This window comes from Pipistrellus hanaki, assembly GCF_964339955.1.
Source record: "Pipistrellus hanaki genome assembly, chromosome: X".
Lineage (NCBI taxonomy): Eukaryota > Metazoa > Chordata > Mammalia > Chiroptera > Vespertilionidae > Pipistrellus > Pipistrellus hanaki.
Genome location: NC_140524.1, coordinates 84,442,789 through 84,463,751, shown reverse-complemented (window position 1 = coordinate 84,463,751; position 20,963 = coordinate 84,442,789). Strand labels below are relative to the sequence as shown.

The 20,963-nt window shown below is 37.0% G+C and overlaps 1 protein-coding gene across 3 annotated transcripts in view; it reads right to left on the bottom strand.

Moving 5' to 3' along the window:
* DMD (dystrophin) overlaps window positions 1-20,963 on the bottom strand; it is a 2,141,216-nt gene that overhangs the window by 1,451,633 nt on the left and 668,620 nt on the right. For all 3 annotated transcript variants that reach the window (XM_084869361.1, XM_084869360.1, XM_084869362.1), the window contains one exon: window positions 18,423-18,598. In XM_084869361.1, coding sequence (XP_084725487.1) covers window positions 18,423-18,598 — 176 coding nt within the window. The remainder of the gene's footprint in view (window positions 1-18,422; window positions 18,599-20,963) is intronic.

Genomic DNA, 20,963 nt, shown 5'->3' with positions numbered 1-20,963 from the left:
TGAAAATATGCATTTTATATTAATAAAAATGAAACTATAGCCCTAGTCAGTTTGGTGTCAGCCTGTGGACTAAATGGTCCCAGGTTCAGTTCATGTAACTTGGTTGCAGGTTCACTGTCCCTGATTAGGGTGCATGCAGGAGGCAACCAATTGATGCTTCTCTTTCACATTGATGTTTCTCTCTGCCTCTCCCTCCCCCTTCCACTTTCTCTAAAAACCGATGTAAAAATAATCTCATGTGAGGATTAACAAAAGATAAAAATAATAAAAATAAAACTATAATTCTTTTTCATTGATATTACAAGTATGCAAGCATTATTTTTGGTGGTCAGGTAAAATTTCAAAATTATATTTATTATATTTTTAATAATCTTTTTTCTTCACAGTTTGAGAATTTGAGAAGGTATTTAAGTTCCATATTGGTAGATGGGTACACTCCTAATCTCAGACACTTATCTTTCATGACTCAGTTCAAGATACATAATTTCTCGTGGAAGTTTTCTTGATCAACTATTCCTTACTCTTCTCTTTCAATCTTCCTTCTGAGGAAGCTGATCCCTCCCACATGTATGTTTCCACATATTACTTACTTTTAAAAATTGAATAATTCAAGAAGAAAAAATAAATAAAAGGCACCCAAATTGGAAAGGAGGCAGTAAAATTGTCATTATTCCTAGATGACATGATATTATACATAGAAAACTAGAAATATCCATAAAAAACTACTAGATTCAATAAACAAATTTGCCATCATAGCAGGATATGAAATACCCAGAAATCAATGGCAATTTTATACACCAATAAAGAACTCTCAAAAAGAGAAACTAAAAAAAAAATAATAATAATAAATCCCATTTACTATTTCAATAACAAAATTAAGATACTTAGACATAAACTTAGCCAAGGAGGTAAAAGACCTGTAATCAGAATACTACAAGATTTTGGAAAAAGAGATAAAAGTAGATATAAACAAGTGAAAAAATATATTGTGTTCATGGATTGGGAGAATCAACATCATTAAAATACTCATACTATCAAAAGCAATGTATAGATTTAATGCAATCCCTATTAAAATACAAACAGCATAATTCAGATCTTGAACAAACACTCCAAAAGTTTATATGAAACAAAAAAAGACCCCAAATAGCCACAAAAATCTTGAGATAGAAAAATAAAGTTGGAGTAATCACAATAAAAGATACCAAGTTATACTACAAACCCACTGTAATAAAAAAAAAACAAGTACTGGCACAAGAACAGGCTTAAATATCAATGGAACAGAACAAAGAAACTAGCAATCAATTCAAGCCATTATGTTCTATTAATATTTGACAAAAGAGGTAAGAGCATTCATTGGAGTACAGATAGTCTCTTCAATAAAGGGTGTTAGGAAAATTGGACAGGAACATGTAAAAGTAATTAAACTAGACCATCAACTTACACCGTACACAAGAATAAACTCAAAATGGATAAAATCTAAATGTAAGCAATGAAACTATGCAAATATTAGAAGACATAGGCAGCAAAATCTAGACATCTCTCATAGCAGTATGTTTGCTGATGCATCTCCTAGAGCAAAGGAAACTAAGGATAAAACAAAGAAATGTGACTATCTATATATATATATAAAGATCCAGGGTCCATAAGGTCCAAAATGACTGAATAGATGACCAAACACTGGATGTCAGTACTGCAGTCAGTGTCGGGTCACTGCAGCGACCCAGCACTGACTGCCATGAGAGCTGCAGATAAGGCCCAAAGAGAGAAGCAGGGTCTGATCCATAGCCTCCGTGGCAGCTTTTGATTAGTCCTTGCCTCTCTTTCTCTCCAGACCTCAGCAGCAGCCTCAGGGGCTGCTGATCAGCTCCGCCTCTCCGATCAGGCCAGGAGATAGGCCCAGAGACACTGGCTGGCATAGAAACCGACCAATCAGAACTAAATCTGGGTAAAGTACCAGGAGCCAATGGCTGCCTAGGAGGCAGAGCTATTGACGCTGATTGGCATAGAAACTGGGTGAACTGCGAAGGCAAAACCTAAGGTGGGGGCTGAGAAGGGATTTTAAGGGCAATAGCTGTTTGGTGTAAGGTGTAAGAAAACAGTTCATTTTTAATGACTGGTTTGGCAGTATAGTGCATATGTCTGGTTATCAGTCCAGATATAGGGTTTATGTTTTTTGTTTGTTTGTTTTTTGCCAAGAGCATCTCCTCCTGCTGAAAAAGGCTTTCCCCACCCATTTAAGCAATCCTATCCTATATAATTTATCTATACTAAGAAAAGGGTATTATGCTAATTAGACTGAGTTGAAAAGTCATCTTCCAGACATCTGACTTCCTTCCATACAAAGCCATGGTGGTGGGGGCCAAGGCAAATGCAGTTAGGGGTGATCAGGCCAGCAGGGGAGGCAGTTGGGGGCAAGATCAGGCCTGAAGGGGAGGGCAGTTGGAGACAACCAGGCCATCAGGGGAGGGCAGTTGGGGTGAGATCAGGTCAGGAAGGAAGGGCAGTTAGGGGTGATCAGGCAGGCAGATGCAGTTAGGGGCAATCAGGCAGGCAGGCAGACAGGTGAGCAGTTACGAGCCAGTGGTCCCAGATTACAAGAGGGATGTCTGACTGGAGAGAGTGCAGGCTGGACTGAGGGAATGCCCCTGTTCATGAATTTTGTGCATGGGGCAGGCAAAGAGGTTAGGGGAAATTAGGCAGGCAGGCAGAGACAATTAGGGGTGATCAAGCAGGCAGGCAGGTGAGCAGTTAGGAGCCAGTGGTCCCAGATTGTGTGAGGGATGTCCAACTGCTGGTTTAGTTGGACATCCCCCAAGGGACATAGCCTCTAACCGCCTTTGCCCACCTGTCTGATTGCACCAGGCCATTAGTTAGTTATAAAGCCAATCAGTGTGAAAGAACATGTATCGCCCAGAGCCATGGTCAGCAAACTTCAGCTCGCGAGCCACATGCGGCTCTTTGGCCCCTTGAGTGTGGCTTTTCCACAAATTACCACGGCCTGGGCGAGTCTATTTTGAAGAAGTGGCATTAGAAGAAGTGCTGTAACCGGTTTGGCTCAGTGGTAGAGCGTCGGTCTGCGGACTGAAAGGTCCCAGGTTCGATTCTGGTCAAGGGCATGTACTTTGGTTGCGGACACATCCCTGGTGGGGGGTGTGCAAGAGGCAGCTGGTCGATGTTTTTCTCTCACCTACGTTTCTAGCTCTCTATCTCTCTCCCTTCCTTCTCTCTGTAAAATATCAATAAAATATATATTAAAAAAAAGAAGTTTAAGTTTAAAAATTTTGGATCTCAAAAGAAATTTCAATGGTTGTACTGTTGATATTTGAATCTGTTGACTAATGAGTTTGCTGACCACTGGCCCAGAGGATTGGCAACAGAGAGTTTCTAAGTCTCAGATGCCTAGAATTTATATTTCATTTTCAGTAAATTGAAAGTCCTTTTGAAACATAGTTCTGTGTAGGAAAATCACCCTAACATGGGTTAATAGAATATTCTATTAAGTGATAGATGAAATATTGCCATAGTAATAAATATATGATTACACAATGTAATATGTTCAAGTTGAAAATCTTGATCCATTTACTAGTATTTTAAAATCAAATTTGATGTTTATTTAAAATCATGAAACCAAAAAGAAAAGCTGTATATGCCCTTGTGAGAAATAAATGTGGGTCACTAGAGGGCGCGCATTCCCTTTCACAGCTTGTCTGCTCCTCAATTTAGCTTCTCTTTTATTTTCTTATCTACATAAAGATAACATGGTGACAAATGGATTTCTCATGAGAATTCTCTTACAGAGAAACATAAAGTGTCCAAAGATATAGATAAAACGGTATAAAAAGAACTTGTTTGTAAGACACCCTCAGATGCAGTTAAAATAACTTCTGCCATTGTAAAATACTAAAAGTATATTGAAGTCATAATATAAAGATTCCCTTGAGAAAATATCTTCAAATGGGGAGACATACTCAATCCAAATAATATTTTATTATATTTCTGGACTTTGTAACCCAGTAGTTTCCGCCCAATTCATTAATTTTACCTAATTTTTGTTTATTTGTAGATACGTTCTATACATCTGTATAGAATTATATCCCGGTATAATCTAAACTAAGGATTTTAAACATTCATTTTACAATAAAATTCAAATGAAAAATAGCATTTTAAATATCATGTTAATGTCATATGCTTTCATAAAGAAAGAATTAATCCATCTCCCACAATAACTATGTAGGTTATTTGTTATAATCTTCATATTTATAGATAGGTCATAAATAGATTTGGGAAGCTGATTTATTTTCAATAAATAGTGAAGCATGTACTTAAGATTCAAAACCAGGTCTGTCTGAATCCAAAAATTTCTACTACACTATACTTATTTTCCTTTGTACCAAATAGAAGAGAAACCTTTTTTTAAGAAGCATTAAGGAAAAGTCAAAATGAATTTCCAGTTTGCTTCTATATAGTAGAGTCTGGTAGTATTTTGGATTGTGCCAGAACTTGACTGGAGTCTCTAACATTAGCACATTACTTCTGAACATTTTCAGTTAGCTAAACTATGACCCTTAGTTGCACAATTGATTTCCTCGTGGCATTATAAAAGTTTTTTTCTAGTTTATTTTTATGTTATTTCCTTTCTTAATTTCCTAAAATCTCCAATTTCCAATTTATTGATGCATTTTCTGACTTTAGAACTGATATTAAGCATAGATTACAAGGATTGTTACTTATATTATAGGGTTAAGACAGTGGTTAGCTCTAGAAGTCTCACACTTGGAAAAATAGTTCAGTTATATGGGATTCCCACTTATATCTTGATATTTAAAAACCTAACTTTGAAAGAATTATTTTCACAGAAAATGATATCTGTATTTAAAAATAGGGAAATACTTCAATGTCACCCTAGAGTCTATGAGACTACAGAATGTAGAAGAGCCAGAATCTAGGATAGGTACACAGTTTCCATAGACACACCTCAACAAATGCTTAAATAATATTAGTTAAGCTTCTGATTTCAGCTAAATAAGTTGATAAAATAAACTTTAAATTCTCATAAAACAGCATGGCATCGAGATAAAGAATACAGCATTCTGTTCTAGATGTCTGGGATCAAATCCTAACTACATTGCTTCCTGTAAACCTAGTAAATGTGAGAAATCACCTGACCATTCAATACTGAATTTGCAAAGGAGGAAAATAATTTTAAAATACTTTACAATACTGTCTCATTAGTTAAAAATTTTATATGAATTAAATACTTAGAAGAATGCTTGACACATGGTAGGGGCCATTTACATTTTAGCTACTGTGATGTTTGTCTTTTTTTTTTAACTCTTTTTTATTTGGTTTAGGCCATCCCTGTGCCCCTTCTCACTTTCTCATTTGAGGGCAGAAGTATATGTTTGAGAGTTTTGTTAAGGACTGGAAAATAAAAGTCATCAGTGTAATCGCCAGAACAAAAACCACAAAGAAAGCCATAAGAAAGACAAAAAGACAAATAAACAAAAATCAACAGCACAATAATCTCATCTATCGCAACGTTTGTTGCAGGAATAGGCAAACTTTGGCCCATGGAACAAATCTGGCCTGCCACCTGTTTTTGTAAATAAAGTTTTATTGAATACAGTCATTCATTTACATATTTTATGGCTGATTTCACATAATAGCATCAGATTAGAGTAGTTGCAAAAGAAATTATATAGTACACAAAGCCTAAAAATTTGACTGTCTGGCCCTTGAGAGAAAAATTTGTTGGCTCTCACTGCTCTACAAATAAAGTTGAGATGACCTATGTTGCCCAACACTTGGATGAGGGGGAAAATGGTATAATTCACAGTACCATATTGCTTTGCTTTGCTCTCTCTTGAAAATATGGATTGGCTCCCCATGACCAGATTAAATTTTACATCCTTTAGTCTGGCATTGAGTATCATTTTTTTAAATCAGCCAACCTGCCTTTTCAACCTCATCCCTTACTATGCAGGCTGTCCTGACCTGGAGTCCAATATGACCCTAACCTTTAACTGCCCATTCACATGTTAATTTCTCCATGAGCTTTCCATGCTCAACTCTCAAGCAGAAAATGAGTGTTTCTTTACAACATTTCTAAAATTTTATAAATATTTCTTCATAATACAATTTATGCTAAAGTGCAAGTCTCCTGAGGGAAGGACTAACTATGGCCCACAGTTACAGCAACTAGAGTGTCTTATGAATAAGACTAGTTGAATGAATATGAAAATTAGCCATAAAATGAATGTTTCTGTCACTACATTCTTGAAATAGTATGGATTTATACTGACTACAGGAGTTTCTAAGAACCCCTCCACACACTGGATGGTGCCTTGGACCCTGTGGAGGTAATTTAAACTTTACATACTCTCAGTGTTGAAAGCTCTGTGAGTTTAAAAGATTTTAACGTTGAGGGTCTTTAAAGTTTAAGTAAGTTCCAGTCAAGGTTCAAAAACCATCTAGCCCGATGTGGAAAGCCATTTAGATCTAATGTGTACTTACTGTCCCACTGCCACTTCACCAGCATCATGAATTACTTCAATCCATCCACTGCCTTTAGTGAGCACCTCTACAAAATTTAGTTAAAACACAAAGCAAAACTCACTAGTCTACAAAGCTAGAATGTTAGTCAGCTGAGGCCGATGTAACAAACTACTATAGACTATGTGGCTTAAACAGCAGAAATTTATTTTCTCAGAGTTCTGGAAGCCAGAAGATCCTCAAGTTGCCCATATAATCAGACTCTGATGAGAGCCCTCATCCTGGCTTGTCACCCTGCCAACTTGTCACTGTGCCCTCACTCAGCAGGGAGAAAGACAGAGAGCAAGCTCTTTGATGGCACTTTTTCTAAGGACACTAATCTCATCATACTGCAGCATACTCAAGACCTCAACTAAACCTAATTATTTCCCAAAAGCCCCATTTCCAAATACCATCAATTGGGGTTAAGTCTTCAATATATGAATGTTGGGGGGACATAATTCAGTCCATAGGAGCCAGGCATCACTTCATTTGTATGTGGTAGGATAATGTGATCATGTGTGTTGATTTATAGGGGTACGGTTTTCTTTCCTTTTTTTTTTTCTTTTCTTTTGGATTCTTGAGATGTTCATTTTTTTTTTCTAAAGCATGTTAACCAGTAGATAGTTCTTACAACAAATACTTGTTCAATCTGCCATAAGCAAAGAATTGTTCTGCCATTGTTTTAGATAACTTATAGGTAATTAAATAGACAATATATATAACTATTAAGCAGCATTTTTCTGGTATTATACCAGATATTATTTTAATTTAATTCTGTCAACAACAGAGTTATGGATTATTATTCCAATTTTCTTGGTGAAAAACAAACAGGCTCAGAGTCGTTTGTCAAATTCCCAAAGAGCACAAACCGCAGTTAAAAGACCAAGATTTCAACACGGGCTTTTTTGGAAAAGTCATAATTGCCACTAGCACTCTTTCCAGAAGAGTCCTGGAGGTCTAGCTGTCCCAAGAGAAAACATCAGAAAAAATAATATTCTCATAAGATGTCTGAATTATAATATTTTCTATTATAACACAAATGTTTTAATGGGAAACATCTTTTCTAAATTAATAACTAGAAACTAAACTTTTTCATGGGGCAAGGATGTATATTTCTACCTAAACAATCACCAAGCGTGTAGAGCTGAGACAGTTCCATGCTGAGATCACTATGTGGCCTGTGAACTGAATCAAGAGGCTACTTACCACAAACTCACTGTTAGAGACTGTCTGATTGCAATCAATGTCCATTCTGACATGAATCAGAACCCTTCCCCTGTCCCCTGGTAGGTACTCATTCCTGGAACAGGCTCTTGTCCCAACCTGGTCAAGCATGTAATCTCCCATACCTGGTAGCATTCACGTACTAGTACCTGGGACTATCCCTTCCCTTTTTACCCCATACAGTTCTTTGACACTTGATAAGCAGCACAGAGAATATCCACTTTGTCTTGCAGCTGCTCAAGACTCTCCTTGTAAGTTTCCCTTAATAAACTGTTAATTTTAGACGAGAGTGGCCTTCTTCAGTCTCTCCCTACCCTCCATTTACAGAGGTAGACTTTCAGTCTCTGGGTCTGCATGTACTAACAAAGAAACATATATAGATAATGTATAATAAAACTGTACACTTGAAATCTATATATTTTTATTGCTTATTGTTTATTATTTTTATTGTTTAAAGTACTACATATAGTAGTACATATATCTACTTTTTTATATAATTTTATTAACCAATGTCACCCTAATAAATTTTTAAAATAAAATAGGGAAAATGCCAATAATTTATCTATTGAATAATAAATTACAAGAAAAAAAGAGAGACGTGTATAATAAAATTTCCACAGTATGAGGACAAACAAGAAAAGTCAGATAAATTGTATTCACAGATGAAGAAATAGATTCTGTGAGTAAGGTTAAGTGACTGACTTTAGTTCCTTAGCTTATGAGTGAAAGATGCAAGGCCAGAACTCATATGTGCAGTCATAGACTCATATGCTCTCAAATCCATTCTTCATGTTTTTCTTGTCCTCTGCGTCAGGGGGATGTACATTTCCACCACTGCTTGCCTTCTGGCTTCCACTTGGATCTGTTTAAATTGGAAGCACTAGAGTACACTAGAGGGCAGAAGGAAGGAATAAACCAAGGTATTTTTCCTTCATACACCACTTTTGCTGGCATTTCTAGGGCAGTTATAAACCTCCACTGTGGCTTCAGTTTTCTCTGGATGGCCCCTCCTCCCATTGGTCCAAGCTACTGCTTGGTAGTTCTGACTGTGTTAGTCCCTGTTACCAGGTGCCAGATTTGGGGTTCTAGAAGCATCCTCACCCTGCATTGTTCCTCAAGTTCTAGGAATATTCACAGCTTCCTGATGTTATTAATACTAGTGTTTTGGAGTTACCTTACTAACTCCTGCCCTGCTCCCCTGTTTCCCACCACCTGTTTAACCAGTTCCTGGTATTGTTTCCTATTTCTGAAACACCTAGAGTGGTTTCTAATTTCCTGACAAGACACTTACAAATCCTCATTTAAGATTCCAAGAATATTACTGGATACTACTATTTGCTAACATCTGAGTTAAGCACTATAGATCTAGAATTGAAAAGATATGGCTCCTGTCCTCAGGAGTTAACTGGAAATATGCATATGCAAAATCAAAAGTATTATAGTAATATTCTGTAAGTGTTCTAATTGGTTTATTAGTGAGGATAAAAAATACTTTGGAAGTTAGGCTCACAGAGAGAAAAGGCGGTTAGTTGGGGAGCAAGAAATGTGGGAGTGGGCAAAGGGAATGTAATGTGAGAAGGAAATCTTAAGTAGAGAGAACAGTAGGTGCAAAGAAATGGAAACTTGTGGGAGCATAGAGCTGTGGAGATCAGACAGCAGTTAATGAAAGCCCAAGTGAAGTGCAGTTCCACTAAATATTCAGTTTGTGGCCATTCTATGAACTATTTGTTGGTAGTCTGTAACAACAGAAGTCACCAGAGTATAAATCAACTAAGTCGCGATTTCATCTGATTTCTTTTTAATTGCAAAACTTTCTTGACAAAGGAAGCAGTGCATTGATTTATATTCTGGCTCAAGATCCTTATTTCATTGTGTCCTGCTAATAAATAGTTTTCACACTGTTTTGACTAGCACTAGCATGATTTTTTTTTAATGGGCTGGGTAGAAGGTAGTGAAGCTGAAGAATTAGGCAGCTAAAGATCACAAAGAAAGTGCTGTGCATTTGAAGAACTATGGGCAGAGGAATGATCTAATTAAAATTACATTTTCAGATATCCTTCAGGAGGCTGTGGAAAGTATGGATGGCTAAGAAAGAAGAAAGTGCCCCAGCTGGTGGGACTCAGTTAGTTTGAACATCACCATGTATATCAAAAGGTGGGGAGTTCAATTCCCATTCAGGGCACATACTCAGGTTGTGGCTTTGATTCCCATTTGGGATACATGCGGGAGAAAATCAGTGGGTGTTTCTAACATCTCTCTCTCTCTCTCTCTCTCTCTCTCTCTCTCTCTCTCTCTCTCTCTCTCCTCTCTCTCTCCCTCCCTCCCTCCCTCCCTCCCTCCCTCCCTCCCTCCTTCCCTCCCTCCCTCCCTTCTTTTCTCAGGAATCAATAAAAAGAAGGTGACAGTAAAAGCAGAGTAATCAGTTGAGAACTTGCAGAAAGTTATCAGACACTGAACTGGGGGAAGGGCTGGATATAAAGAATTAAATTACAGAGAATTTAATAGGCCTGCTTGGAGGGATTTAGTAATGTGTTCAATATGAGTCTACTATGAATGGCTGCACAAATTGTTCATGCCTAAGTCCAGAGGGTACTGCTCTTAGAAACTATGAAGTACTCTCTAAAGTTGTGTAGTCTAAACTGCAATACCACAATTGAGATTTCAGTAAGAAGTCCAAGTCTGTTTACATGCCCAACAAATCTTTGCATGACATAGGTATAAACATCAGGAGGCAGGATGAGTTTGACATAGTAATTTGGAAATCATCACATGTAGATAGATGATTGATAAAGACAATATTATAAATTATAGTGCCCTGAGAAAGAGTGTCATTAGAAGAAAATGAAATCAAACTTTTATCTTCTGAAGACTGACATTAAAGGGATAAGAAGAGGAGGCTGAGAAGACATGGTAAGAAAAACAGGAGGAAGAAAGAAACAGGAGAGAACAATGTTCCAGAAATGGAAAATAAATTTTCAAGAAGAGACTAATAATCATCACCACCAAACATAGCACAAAGGTCAAGAAGGATAAGAACTGCAGAGCTACCTTTGGAGTTAGCAATTAAGGCGCTCTCTGGTGACCTTGCTGAGAGAAGTTTCAGTGCTTGATGTAGAGTATGAAGAGGTAAAAAAAAAATAAGTAGAAGTAAAAGAATAGAGGTATTTTAGATCTCAGTAAAAATCAACTTTTCTTTGCATTCAACTATGCTTCCTTTAGATGAGTAAGTGTGATAATTTTTCTTCACTCAAGGAACAGACAAAAATGTAGGTCACAGTTCTGGAAATACAGCCTAATCATTCTCCCTGCTGGCATTCCTCTATGCCTTGAATTCTGGAAGAGTTCATTTTCCTACAACTACTATAGCTATGTGTAGTATCTTACAGGGCCAGTTGTTATTATAGTGTATTTCAGTCAAAATATGTTTTGGGCATCTACCTTATAGAAGACTAGAGGCCCATTGCACAAAATTCGTGCATGGAGGGGTCACTCAGCCCCGCCTGCACCCTCTCACAATCTGGGTCCACTGGCTTCTAACCACTGACCAGACTGCCTGCCTGGTCGCCCCTAACCACCTCTGCCTGCCAGCCTGATCTACCCTAACTACCTCTGCCTGCAGACCTAATCGCCCCTTCACTGCTCCCCTGCCAGCCTGATCACCCCTAACTGCCCTGCCTGCCTGCCTGATTGCCCCTAACTGCCCTCCCCTAACTACTGCCCCCTGTTGGCCTGATTGCCCTTAACTGCCCTTCCCTGCTGGCCTGATTGCCCTTCCCTGCCAGTCTGACCATCTCTAACAGCCTCTGCCTCAGCCCCCACCATCATGGCTTTGTCCAGAAAGATGTCCGGTATAATTAGCATATTACCCTTTTATTCGTATAGATGCCATTCCAGGTCAGGAATAAGATTTGGACCATAGCCCAAGGAAGCTTTATCTACTGGGTTAAAATAGGCATATTGATAGATAATGTCAACTTGAAGCAAGAGAGGTGTCACAAGATGGAACACTAGCATCACTTAGCCCAGCCTGGAGTAGATGATTCCTGTTATTGCAGCTGGTTTGGGGAAAGATGAACAAGAGTTGACTATACCTGAGATGATCTAGTGCACTGATTTCTAAGACATGGACCCTGAACCAGCAGCATCAGAATCACCTGGGAACTTGTTAAGAATTAAGATTTTCAGGCATTATCCCAAATCTACTGAGTTAGAAACTCTGATTGGGACCAGGTATCTGTCTTTTACCAAGCCTTCCAGATGATTCAAATACATGCTAATATATGATAACCACTGTTGTTGTTTTTTTGCAAGAGTTCTCAGAATTTAAGGTTTATCAAAATAACCTACAGAGCTTGTAAAATATTTCATGGCCTACCTGAAGAGTTTCTGATTCAGCTAGTTGGAGGTGAGCCTCCACATCTGCATTTCATTATTTCTTTCAATTTTATTTTTGTATTGGTTTCAAGTGTACAATCATATACTGCCCCTCAATATTTCCAGTACCCTAAATCTGCATTTCCAATAAGCTCCAAGTGATACCTCTGCTTCATACACTGCACTATGAGTGTTGCTGCCCTAACTGTCCTCTGGTCACTTAGTAGGCCTCTTAGAGTCCACACTCCTATATTCTTCAAAACATAATTCTTAACTAATTCTTGACTTATATGGCAAAAGAATTTTAAGAACTTTAAATGGATGGTTATGTTTTTGGAATATCTGAGGATGGTTGTATGTTTCTATTCTTTACCAAAAATAATTTTTAAACTAAAATTGGAGTTGATGGCCAAGGTCATTTGACTCTGATACATTAAAAAAAGCAGAACGTTGCAACTATAACAAAAATTCAAATTAGGAAACTAAGCACTAGTCCTTATTTTGCAACTGAAAGCAACTTATTTAACCTTTCTGGACCTCAATTAATGTGTAACCATGGAGAAGTCTAGAGTCTAGTCTCCCAAGATATAAGAAGCAAGCTTTTATTTTTTCTAGACTGTAAAAGAGGCAAAAATGTTATTACTGAGACCAACAAATTAAGTATTTTTGGATCAATTTATCATATATAAAATTAAAGCTTAGCTGTTACATACATTAATCATGTAATTGCATTCTGTAAGTAAAGTTAAAATGTTCTAGTTTGCAACTTCCAGATTATAATTTGGTAATCAAAGTTAAAATAAATATCTAACACCAAAATAATGTTGGCATTAAATTCATAAAATTGCAGAGATGTCTTATCCAAGGATATGGCATAAATTCACATATTTGAGTCAGTAGACATAAAAAGAAGTGAAACAAAAAATTAAGCTGAAAATAGAAAAGAAAATGAAATTGCAGATCTGTAATTGTCTAGGCAATTTATTGTATTATTTAGTAAACATTGGGGAATTGTCAGAGAAAGCAAACTTTAGACTCTGATTACCTAGGGAAAGATAAAGAGACTAGGTGAATTTAAGTATTTATAAATGCCTCTGTATTTCTCTGGAGGTCAAAGATATTCATTTGTTAATACTATACTTGAGGAAATTATCTTCACTGAAATGGCATTTATAATACTATGAAAATATTCAATTTGTCATCAGTTTCACCTGGTTGATACAAAAGCGTAAATAAAAGTGTTTTTTTTTAAGTATCTTAAAATAAATGCTACATGATTAGAAATGAGTCCTCTCTATAAATTCCAATTAACTAAATAATAGATCTAGGTTTAACCTAGACTGAGCTCCAATACTCTGATAATTGCCTATATGCAAAATCATGTCACTGAATTTCAGGGATAATTTATTGTTAGAAATAATTACCTTGTAACCTAAGATCATCAAACACCTTTGTATATCTTAGTGAAAGGAGGACAATTTATGCAGTAAATATGACAAACGCAGAAACCGTGTAATTATTAAGAAACCAATTAAATGTTCCTTAGGTAATTAAGAAACTATACTGTGGTACAAAGCTGAATTTTAAATCCCTTCATGATTTCGAGTAAACAATGATATCTTAATTGGTAAAATCAGAATTATTAAAGATTATTAGAATGTTCATTTGTTTATTATTAAAAACAATTCCATGAAGAGCTAAGTAGAATTCTTAAATGCTACTGTAATATAGCATTTTAGCTATCACAATTAGTTGGACTATATTATTCACTCTTTACACATATATTTGATTACTTATTATATACATACACCATATATGGAATTTAAGTAAAGTACAAACAAGTATAGTAACAGGATTCCTTAGTTGTGATTGGTGATGAGAAAAATTTATGTGGGTGACATTAAGGTACATAGCAAAAATAATGTATGTAATGTAATTTACTGACTAAAGCAGAAAGAGTTCAGAGAAGATGGACAGAAACTTGGTGAACAAAATATCAAATACCATAATAAGAGGCTTGTTTTTTATTTTGGAACAACTGGAGTTATGAGGATCTCACATCAGAAGTCAGCATAAAAGTGACATTTTAGATACATTAATTTGAGGTAGATTAATCAGAGAGAGTGGCAAGTCTCACCACAGTGAGGTATGTAGATTAGGTTGTGGAGTTGGCAGTTAGAATTAGGAAATGACTAAAATGATTGCACTTATCCAATAATATAATGTAATTAATCAAAATAAATAAGTAACAAGGTCAGAGAACAAAAATAAAGAAGTCAGGTGGTGTTTTAAAATGGAAAATTAAGTATTTATTGTTATATTCATTAACTTTGAGATGATATTTATTATGGGATTTTTTTCACCACCATCTCCATCTCCACCTCCATCACTACCTTAAATCACTACCATCACTTCTACCACCACTGCCTCTAATATCATCAGCACCATTTCTAACACCTCCACAACCTCCACCACCATCTCTACCTCCACAATATTCACCATAATCAAACAGGAATAAGAGTTATTGCATGTACTGAATTCTTTTTACCTTCCAGGCACTGTATTAAATGCTTCTTTCTTAACCATTACAGTTAGTACTTAATAATATTAGGATACTGAATCTGAGGCACAGATATTCAGTAATTTGGCTGGGATCATAAACTATCAATTAAAAGAGGCAATCTTCAAACCTGAATAATTCTGTTTTCAAAGTCCATGCTTTTTCCAATATCTGCTACTCTTTTACACACAAAGGCAATGAATTATAATAAGTAAAATATGTGTCCAATGTATGAGTAACTAAATTTGGTTTATTAGAAGCAACACATGTTTGCATTTGATAAAAAATAAAATTGAACCATTGGCTGTATGCACAAGTAGAAATACCCAGATCATCTCTCTAAAGATGTAAAAGTGAAATTTGAGGAAGGGAGTCAGACATGGAGCTATAAGTTTTGGTAGTAAGTCACTGAGATCCAGACTTGAATCAATGAGAGGAGACAATTCAGATAAAGGAGTCAGAAGGGCAAAGAGATAGATTTATGAGACACAAACAGGAATTTGGAAAAAGGAGGGAAACAAGTCAGATAAAGAGTGTAGGGGCAAAGCTAGCAGTGTGTCAAAGAAGTTGAAAAAGGAGAACGTTTTTTAAACCTAGGTTTAATTACTCCTAAATATTTGTTCAATTGCTCTTTTTGTTCAGTCTAAATTTAGCAGTCTAGTCTTCTATAGAGTGTTCATGTTGTACTGTACAAATCAGGATGCACTTGAGAGTGAAAATTTGTGCTATATATTATTGTGCTGGGACAAAAGATATAATCAGAATGAATTCAGGTGAAACAAGACATAAGATCACCTTAGTTATATAACTACTGAAGAAACATTTTACTACACAATCCACATCCTGCAGTCAGTTTACCTCAGTCGAAATCCTGGCTCAGTTCCTCTGTAGCTGTGTGTAACAGTAATAAAAGCTGTGCCTATTTTGTAGGGTTACTGGGACGAATAAATGAGCTATGCAGATAAAGCATTTAATGTAGTACTGAGCGCATAATAAAACCCTCAATAACTGTTAGCTATTATTTAAGTAATGCATTCTTTTTGTTCTCACTTGCACATCTCATTCCAGGCAGTTATGAAAACTGCATATGATACAAACAGAATTTAGGAGACAAAATATCTCACCACTATCCACACTTTCCTGAATACAAAAAGGAATCACACAAAACTTTTCCTAACCAAACACATTTCCCAAACAGAAGGCAAGAATACACTTTTGAAGATGGAGATTGACATGAGTCAACTTGCCCTGTCAATTTCTATATTCGGAGATTGCTGAACACATAGGGAGGGGAAGGCAATTAGGCTCCTATATTGCTCTGGTTGGAAAATTGCTGAAGTGCTATTGGGTTATTGCAAAGGATCCATAAATCCATGTGCCCACTAAGCATTTAGACACATATTAAACATGACATAAAATTAGTTTTCATGCTAGTAGGATTAATGAAAAGCAAACTCATTAAGAGATTTACTAATTTATTTTTGCCATTATGTTCTTTATCAATGAATGTTAAAAATTCAACTACTAGCATGAGTAGAGTCCTTAGAAGTTGCTGTCCCAAATAAAGCGCAAATATTCATAGATTTGAGAACCATTTCACTGGAATAAGGGTCAGCAAACTTTTCCTATGGGGTCCAGATAGTAAATTAGTAAATATTTTAGGCTTTGTGGTCCATATAGTCTCTTTGGCAATAACACTGTCAACCTATATAATAAAAGCCTAATATGCTAAGTGTCCAGTCGTCCATTCAACCAATCAAAGTGTAATATGCTAATGATATGGTAAGGACACGGAACCACTTGCTATGAGGTACACTGAAAACCAGGGAACAGACACTCCAACCAGTTGGTTAGCTTGCTGCTGGGGTCTGGCTGATCAGGACTGAGTGAAACAGGCCACACATGCTCTGGAGCCCTCTCACAGTCCTTCCCTGGCTCTGATCCTGCATCAGTCGGGTCCCTCAGCCTGGCCTGCACCATCTTGCAATCTAGGACCCCTAGAGGGATGTTGGAGTACTGGTTTCAGCCTGATCCTGCTCAATGCAGGAGCTGTCCCAAGGGAGAGTACCACTGGGCCAGAAGCCTCTCCCACCTCTGCAGCAGGGCTAAGGTTTTCAGAATGATTAGCGGGCCTAAGCCATCAGGTGGACATCCCTAAGGGCTCCCAGACTGAGAGAGGGTGCAGGCTGGGCTGAGGGACCCCCTCCCCCCAGGAATGAATAAATTTTGTGCACCAGGCATCTAGTAATATCAAAGCAACCGTAGATGATAAATTAATTAGTGTAGCTATGTTTCTTTTTCTTTTTAAAAAAAATATGTTTTACTGATTTTTTACAGAGAGAAAGGGAAAAAGATAGAGAGCTAGAAACATCGATGAGAGAGAAACATCAACTAGCTGCCTCTTGCACACCCCCTACCGGGGATGTGCCCGCAACCAAGGTACATGCCCTTGACAGGAATCGAACCCGGCACCTTTCAGTCCGCAAACCGATGCTCTACCACTGAGCCAAACCGGTTTCAGCAAGTGTAGCTATGTTTCTATAAAACCTTATTCATAGACACTAACATTGGAATGTCATCAAACTTTCACATCATGAAATATAATTGTTTTCAATTATTTTCAGCCATTTAAAAATGTAAAAACAATTTTTAGCTCATTAGCTATATATAAAAACTGCAATGAGCTGGATTTAGCCTACAGGCTTGAGTTTGTTGACCTCTGGACAAGAGGATTCACTCAGCCAAGCAGATACAATTAGGTAGAAATGTCCAATGGTATACTGTGGAATTATGAAAGTAGGTTATAAGTCACTGACTAATACAGAAATATTGAAATTCCCTAATAATGTGAGTAGCTTCTTTGGGTGTTTTCTTTTTCCTTTGCCTAAGAATATCTGACTCACTATTTTTAGATATGTGTTCTCCTTATTTCTATACCCTTGGTATATACAAATTCTAATGTCAAGTGTCCCATGTTGCTTAGAAACATAAGGCAAATTTTAATGTTATTCATCAATCTTAGAATTATAATTGGAATGAAAATGAAATTGTACCATTTTTATTCTTTTCATGCTGGTTTTGCATTTATGAAATTGTATTCCCATCATTGTAATATATTCACTGAGTTACATAATACCTAACTTATCTACAATGTCTAGATGAGAATATCCACAAAAAGACCAGTTAAAAATTCTAACACGTTCATGATAAGACTTTATAAATATCAAAGAAGAAGAAATCTGTTCTGTAATTAATGACTCCTGATTTAGGCTGTGTAGATTGAAACATTATGTTCTCATAAACTGGCAGAATGGATCTTGTCTATTATAGGTATATTCCTTCATGAAAATGTACTTTCAATTACTGGATGGGGGGGGGTGTTAATGCTAAAACATGCACTGAACCAGCAGGGTTTTTAAAAGAAAAAAAATAGAATTTTTCAGGATTAAAATAAATTGATGGTAGTTCATCACACATAGTTTCTTCTTTCAATCCAGAAAACAGTATTTCCATTAAACATTCAGTTTTTGTTTGGATAGTGATTGCTTGGGCAAATTTCAAAATTCACTTCATAATTCTTTTCACTAGCTTAACTGACATTACAGGCACCCGAGGCTTCTAGAAATACTGTTTAAATAAAAACACTGCCATCACTATAGATGAAAATGAATTTTCCTGCTAACCAGTTACTCTTTGCTTGAAGATAAAACCAGGAGTAAAATTATCTCACCTTTTTCTAATTTCGGAATCCAAAAGAATCTGCCTCTTCTTTTGGGGAGGTGGCGGTGGGAGTTCCTCTTGGGCATGCTTTACCAGGATTTGTTCTCTTGTGGTCACCATAGTTACAGTTTCCATTACAGTTCTTTGTGTTAGTGATGGCTGAGTGGTGGTGACAGTCTGTGAAATCTGCGAGAAGTATTGAAATAGAGGTCACACATTGTTTGAAAGACTTCAGTAAAGACTGCTTGGAGTGGTGAAGGAAAATAATGAAATTGTCCCTGCTTGTTGATAAATTGCCCTTCAGATCAAAATAGCACCAACATGAACCCAAATCAAATTGTTTTATCTAAATTATGTTGACTGAAATTGCAAATGAAGGTAATCTCAAAACCAGAAGTATACTTAGTGCCTCCTCCATTTATTAGTCAAGCTATGGGAATTAAGGGGGCAAAGGAGAAAAGCTTGGTGTTATTCTGACATTTAATTAGACATACTGTTTAAAGTGTTTACAACATTAATTAGATTTTGCTAAAATATCCCAGCACCAAATCCCATTGCCTGGCACATTGTAGATGTTTACTAAATAGTTTGTTGAATGCACCTTTCATTACTGTATATAATAATTATTTATGGTATATATTTCTAAAACAAAATTATATGAGCATCATAATAAATAACTTTTTATGCAAATGAAATGTCCTTTAAAATTACAATAAAAGGTTAACATAAAGTGCCTGTTAGTTCAGAAATACATTTTAATTGAATGTTATTCAAATGTTAAAAAGCTCACTATTCTTGTTTAAAATTAGTAAATATATTAAAAAATATCAGTTTCCAAAGTTAGTATTAAAGAGTCTTCTTAGTTTAAAAACACACAGACTACCCAGCTGGCATGGCTCAGTGGTTGAGCATCAACCTATGAACCAGGAGGTCACGGTTTGATTCCTGATCAAGGCACATGCCCAGGTTGCTGGCTCTATCCCCCATGCAGGGTATGCAAGGAGGCATCCAATCAATGATTCTCTCTAATCATCAATGTTTCTCTCTCCTTTCTTCATCTCTGACATCAATAAAAAATATATTTTAAAAGTAAAAACACACTGACTTTCTGTTCAGACCTGTTAAAAAATTTTATGCACAGACCATTATTTTTTGGAATAATATGGCTTGTGACTCAAGTCATGATAGGCCACTACTTAGTTCATGGGCACTGCAAGACAGACAAGTCATAATACTTTTCTTCCTGAACCACCAATTCTCTGAGTCCCCCAGCTATGAAGACTGAAAAGTTCTCCCTTGGATGTTAATCATTACCCTTCTGATAATACAAATTATTCGGAAGATCTATTTTCAAGGAGGCCAATGCACACCTATATTGGATCCACTTATAGGTAATTATAGGATCTGGTTGAGGCCAAAATTAGTTTTATTGATTTCATGAACTTGCCAAGAGATAGGAAAAGGGTTTGTGGTGACCGCCCTATCTCCTATCCAATAACTGATTCCTTCAATGAGAGGAAAATAAGGAAGCCTCAGTATACTCCTATTTCAGCTTATAAATAGGCAACTGAAAATAATGAAATCCTTTGTCATGATGTCTTGTGTAAAAATTGCTTTTAACAAACACATTGTGAAAGTGTTACACTCTGTGCAAGCGCCACATCTGTACACATGTCAAAGCCTCAGGAACTTGCATTTTGGGAGCCTAAATACCGTATTTTCCGGTGTATAAGACGAACTGTGTTCTAGTAAAAAAAAAAAAGCCTGCTCAGATTGGCCAGAGTCAGAGAGGCAGTCTATTAAAAAAAGAACTGGTATTGCCTTGGAAGTGGGGGGTAGTCTTATACAGCGAATATAGGCCTAAACCTATGTTTTAACTGTAAAATTAGGGGGTCGTCTTATACGCCGGAAATACGGTACCATACCAAGGTACCCAACACATGTAATAAATTTCCTTTTTTTTCTTTTTTTTTTTAAATATATTTTATTGATTTTTTACAGGGAGGAAAGGAGAGAGATAGAGAGTTAGAAACATCGATGAGAGAGAGTCATCGATCAGCTGCCACTTGCACACCCCCTACTGGGGATATGCCCGCAACCAAGGTACATGCCCTTGACCGGAATCGAACCCGGGGCCCTTCAGTCCCCAAGCCGACGCTCTATCCATTGAGCCAAACCGGTCCCAGCAAAATTTCCGTTTTTTTTTCATTTAACAATAAATGTGTACCATATTCTTCTTCATGGAAAAATAAGACAACCCCTGAAAATAAGACGTAGCGCACCTTTTGGAGCAAGAATTAATATAAGACAATATCTCATTTTCGGGGAAACAGGGTACCTCAGTAGGGGCGGGTCAGTGCCCCCAGAGTGGAACGTGATTTGGGGGGACTTGACACAGCTCTCTCCCGGATGTCAAAGCCCATAGACAGGGCCGTGGGGGTCGCAGGACACTCCGTTGTGAGATGCCCCAGGGTGTGGGCGGTGGGGGCCTCCGAGGCTCACGGAGGCCCATGGCTATCCGAAAGGGGGGGGGGAGGGCTGGCCTCCCCAT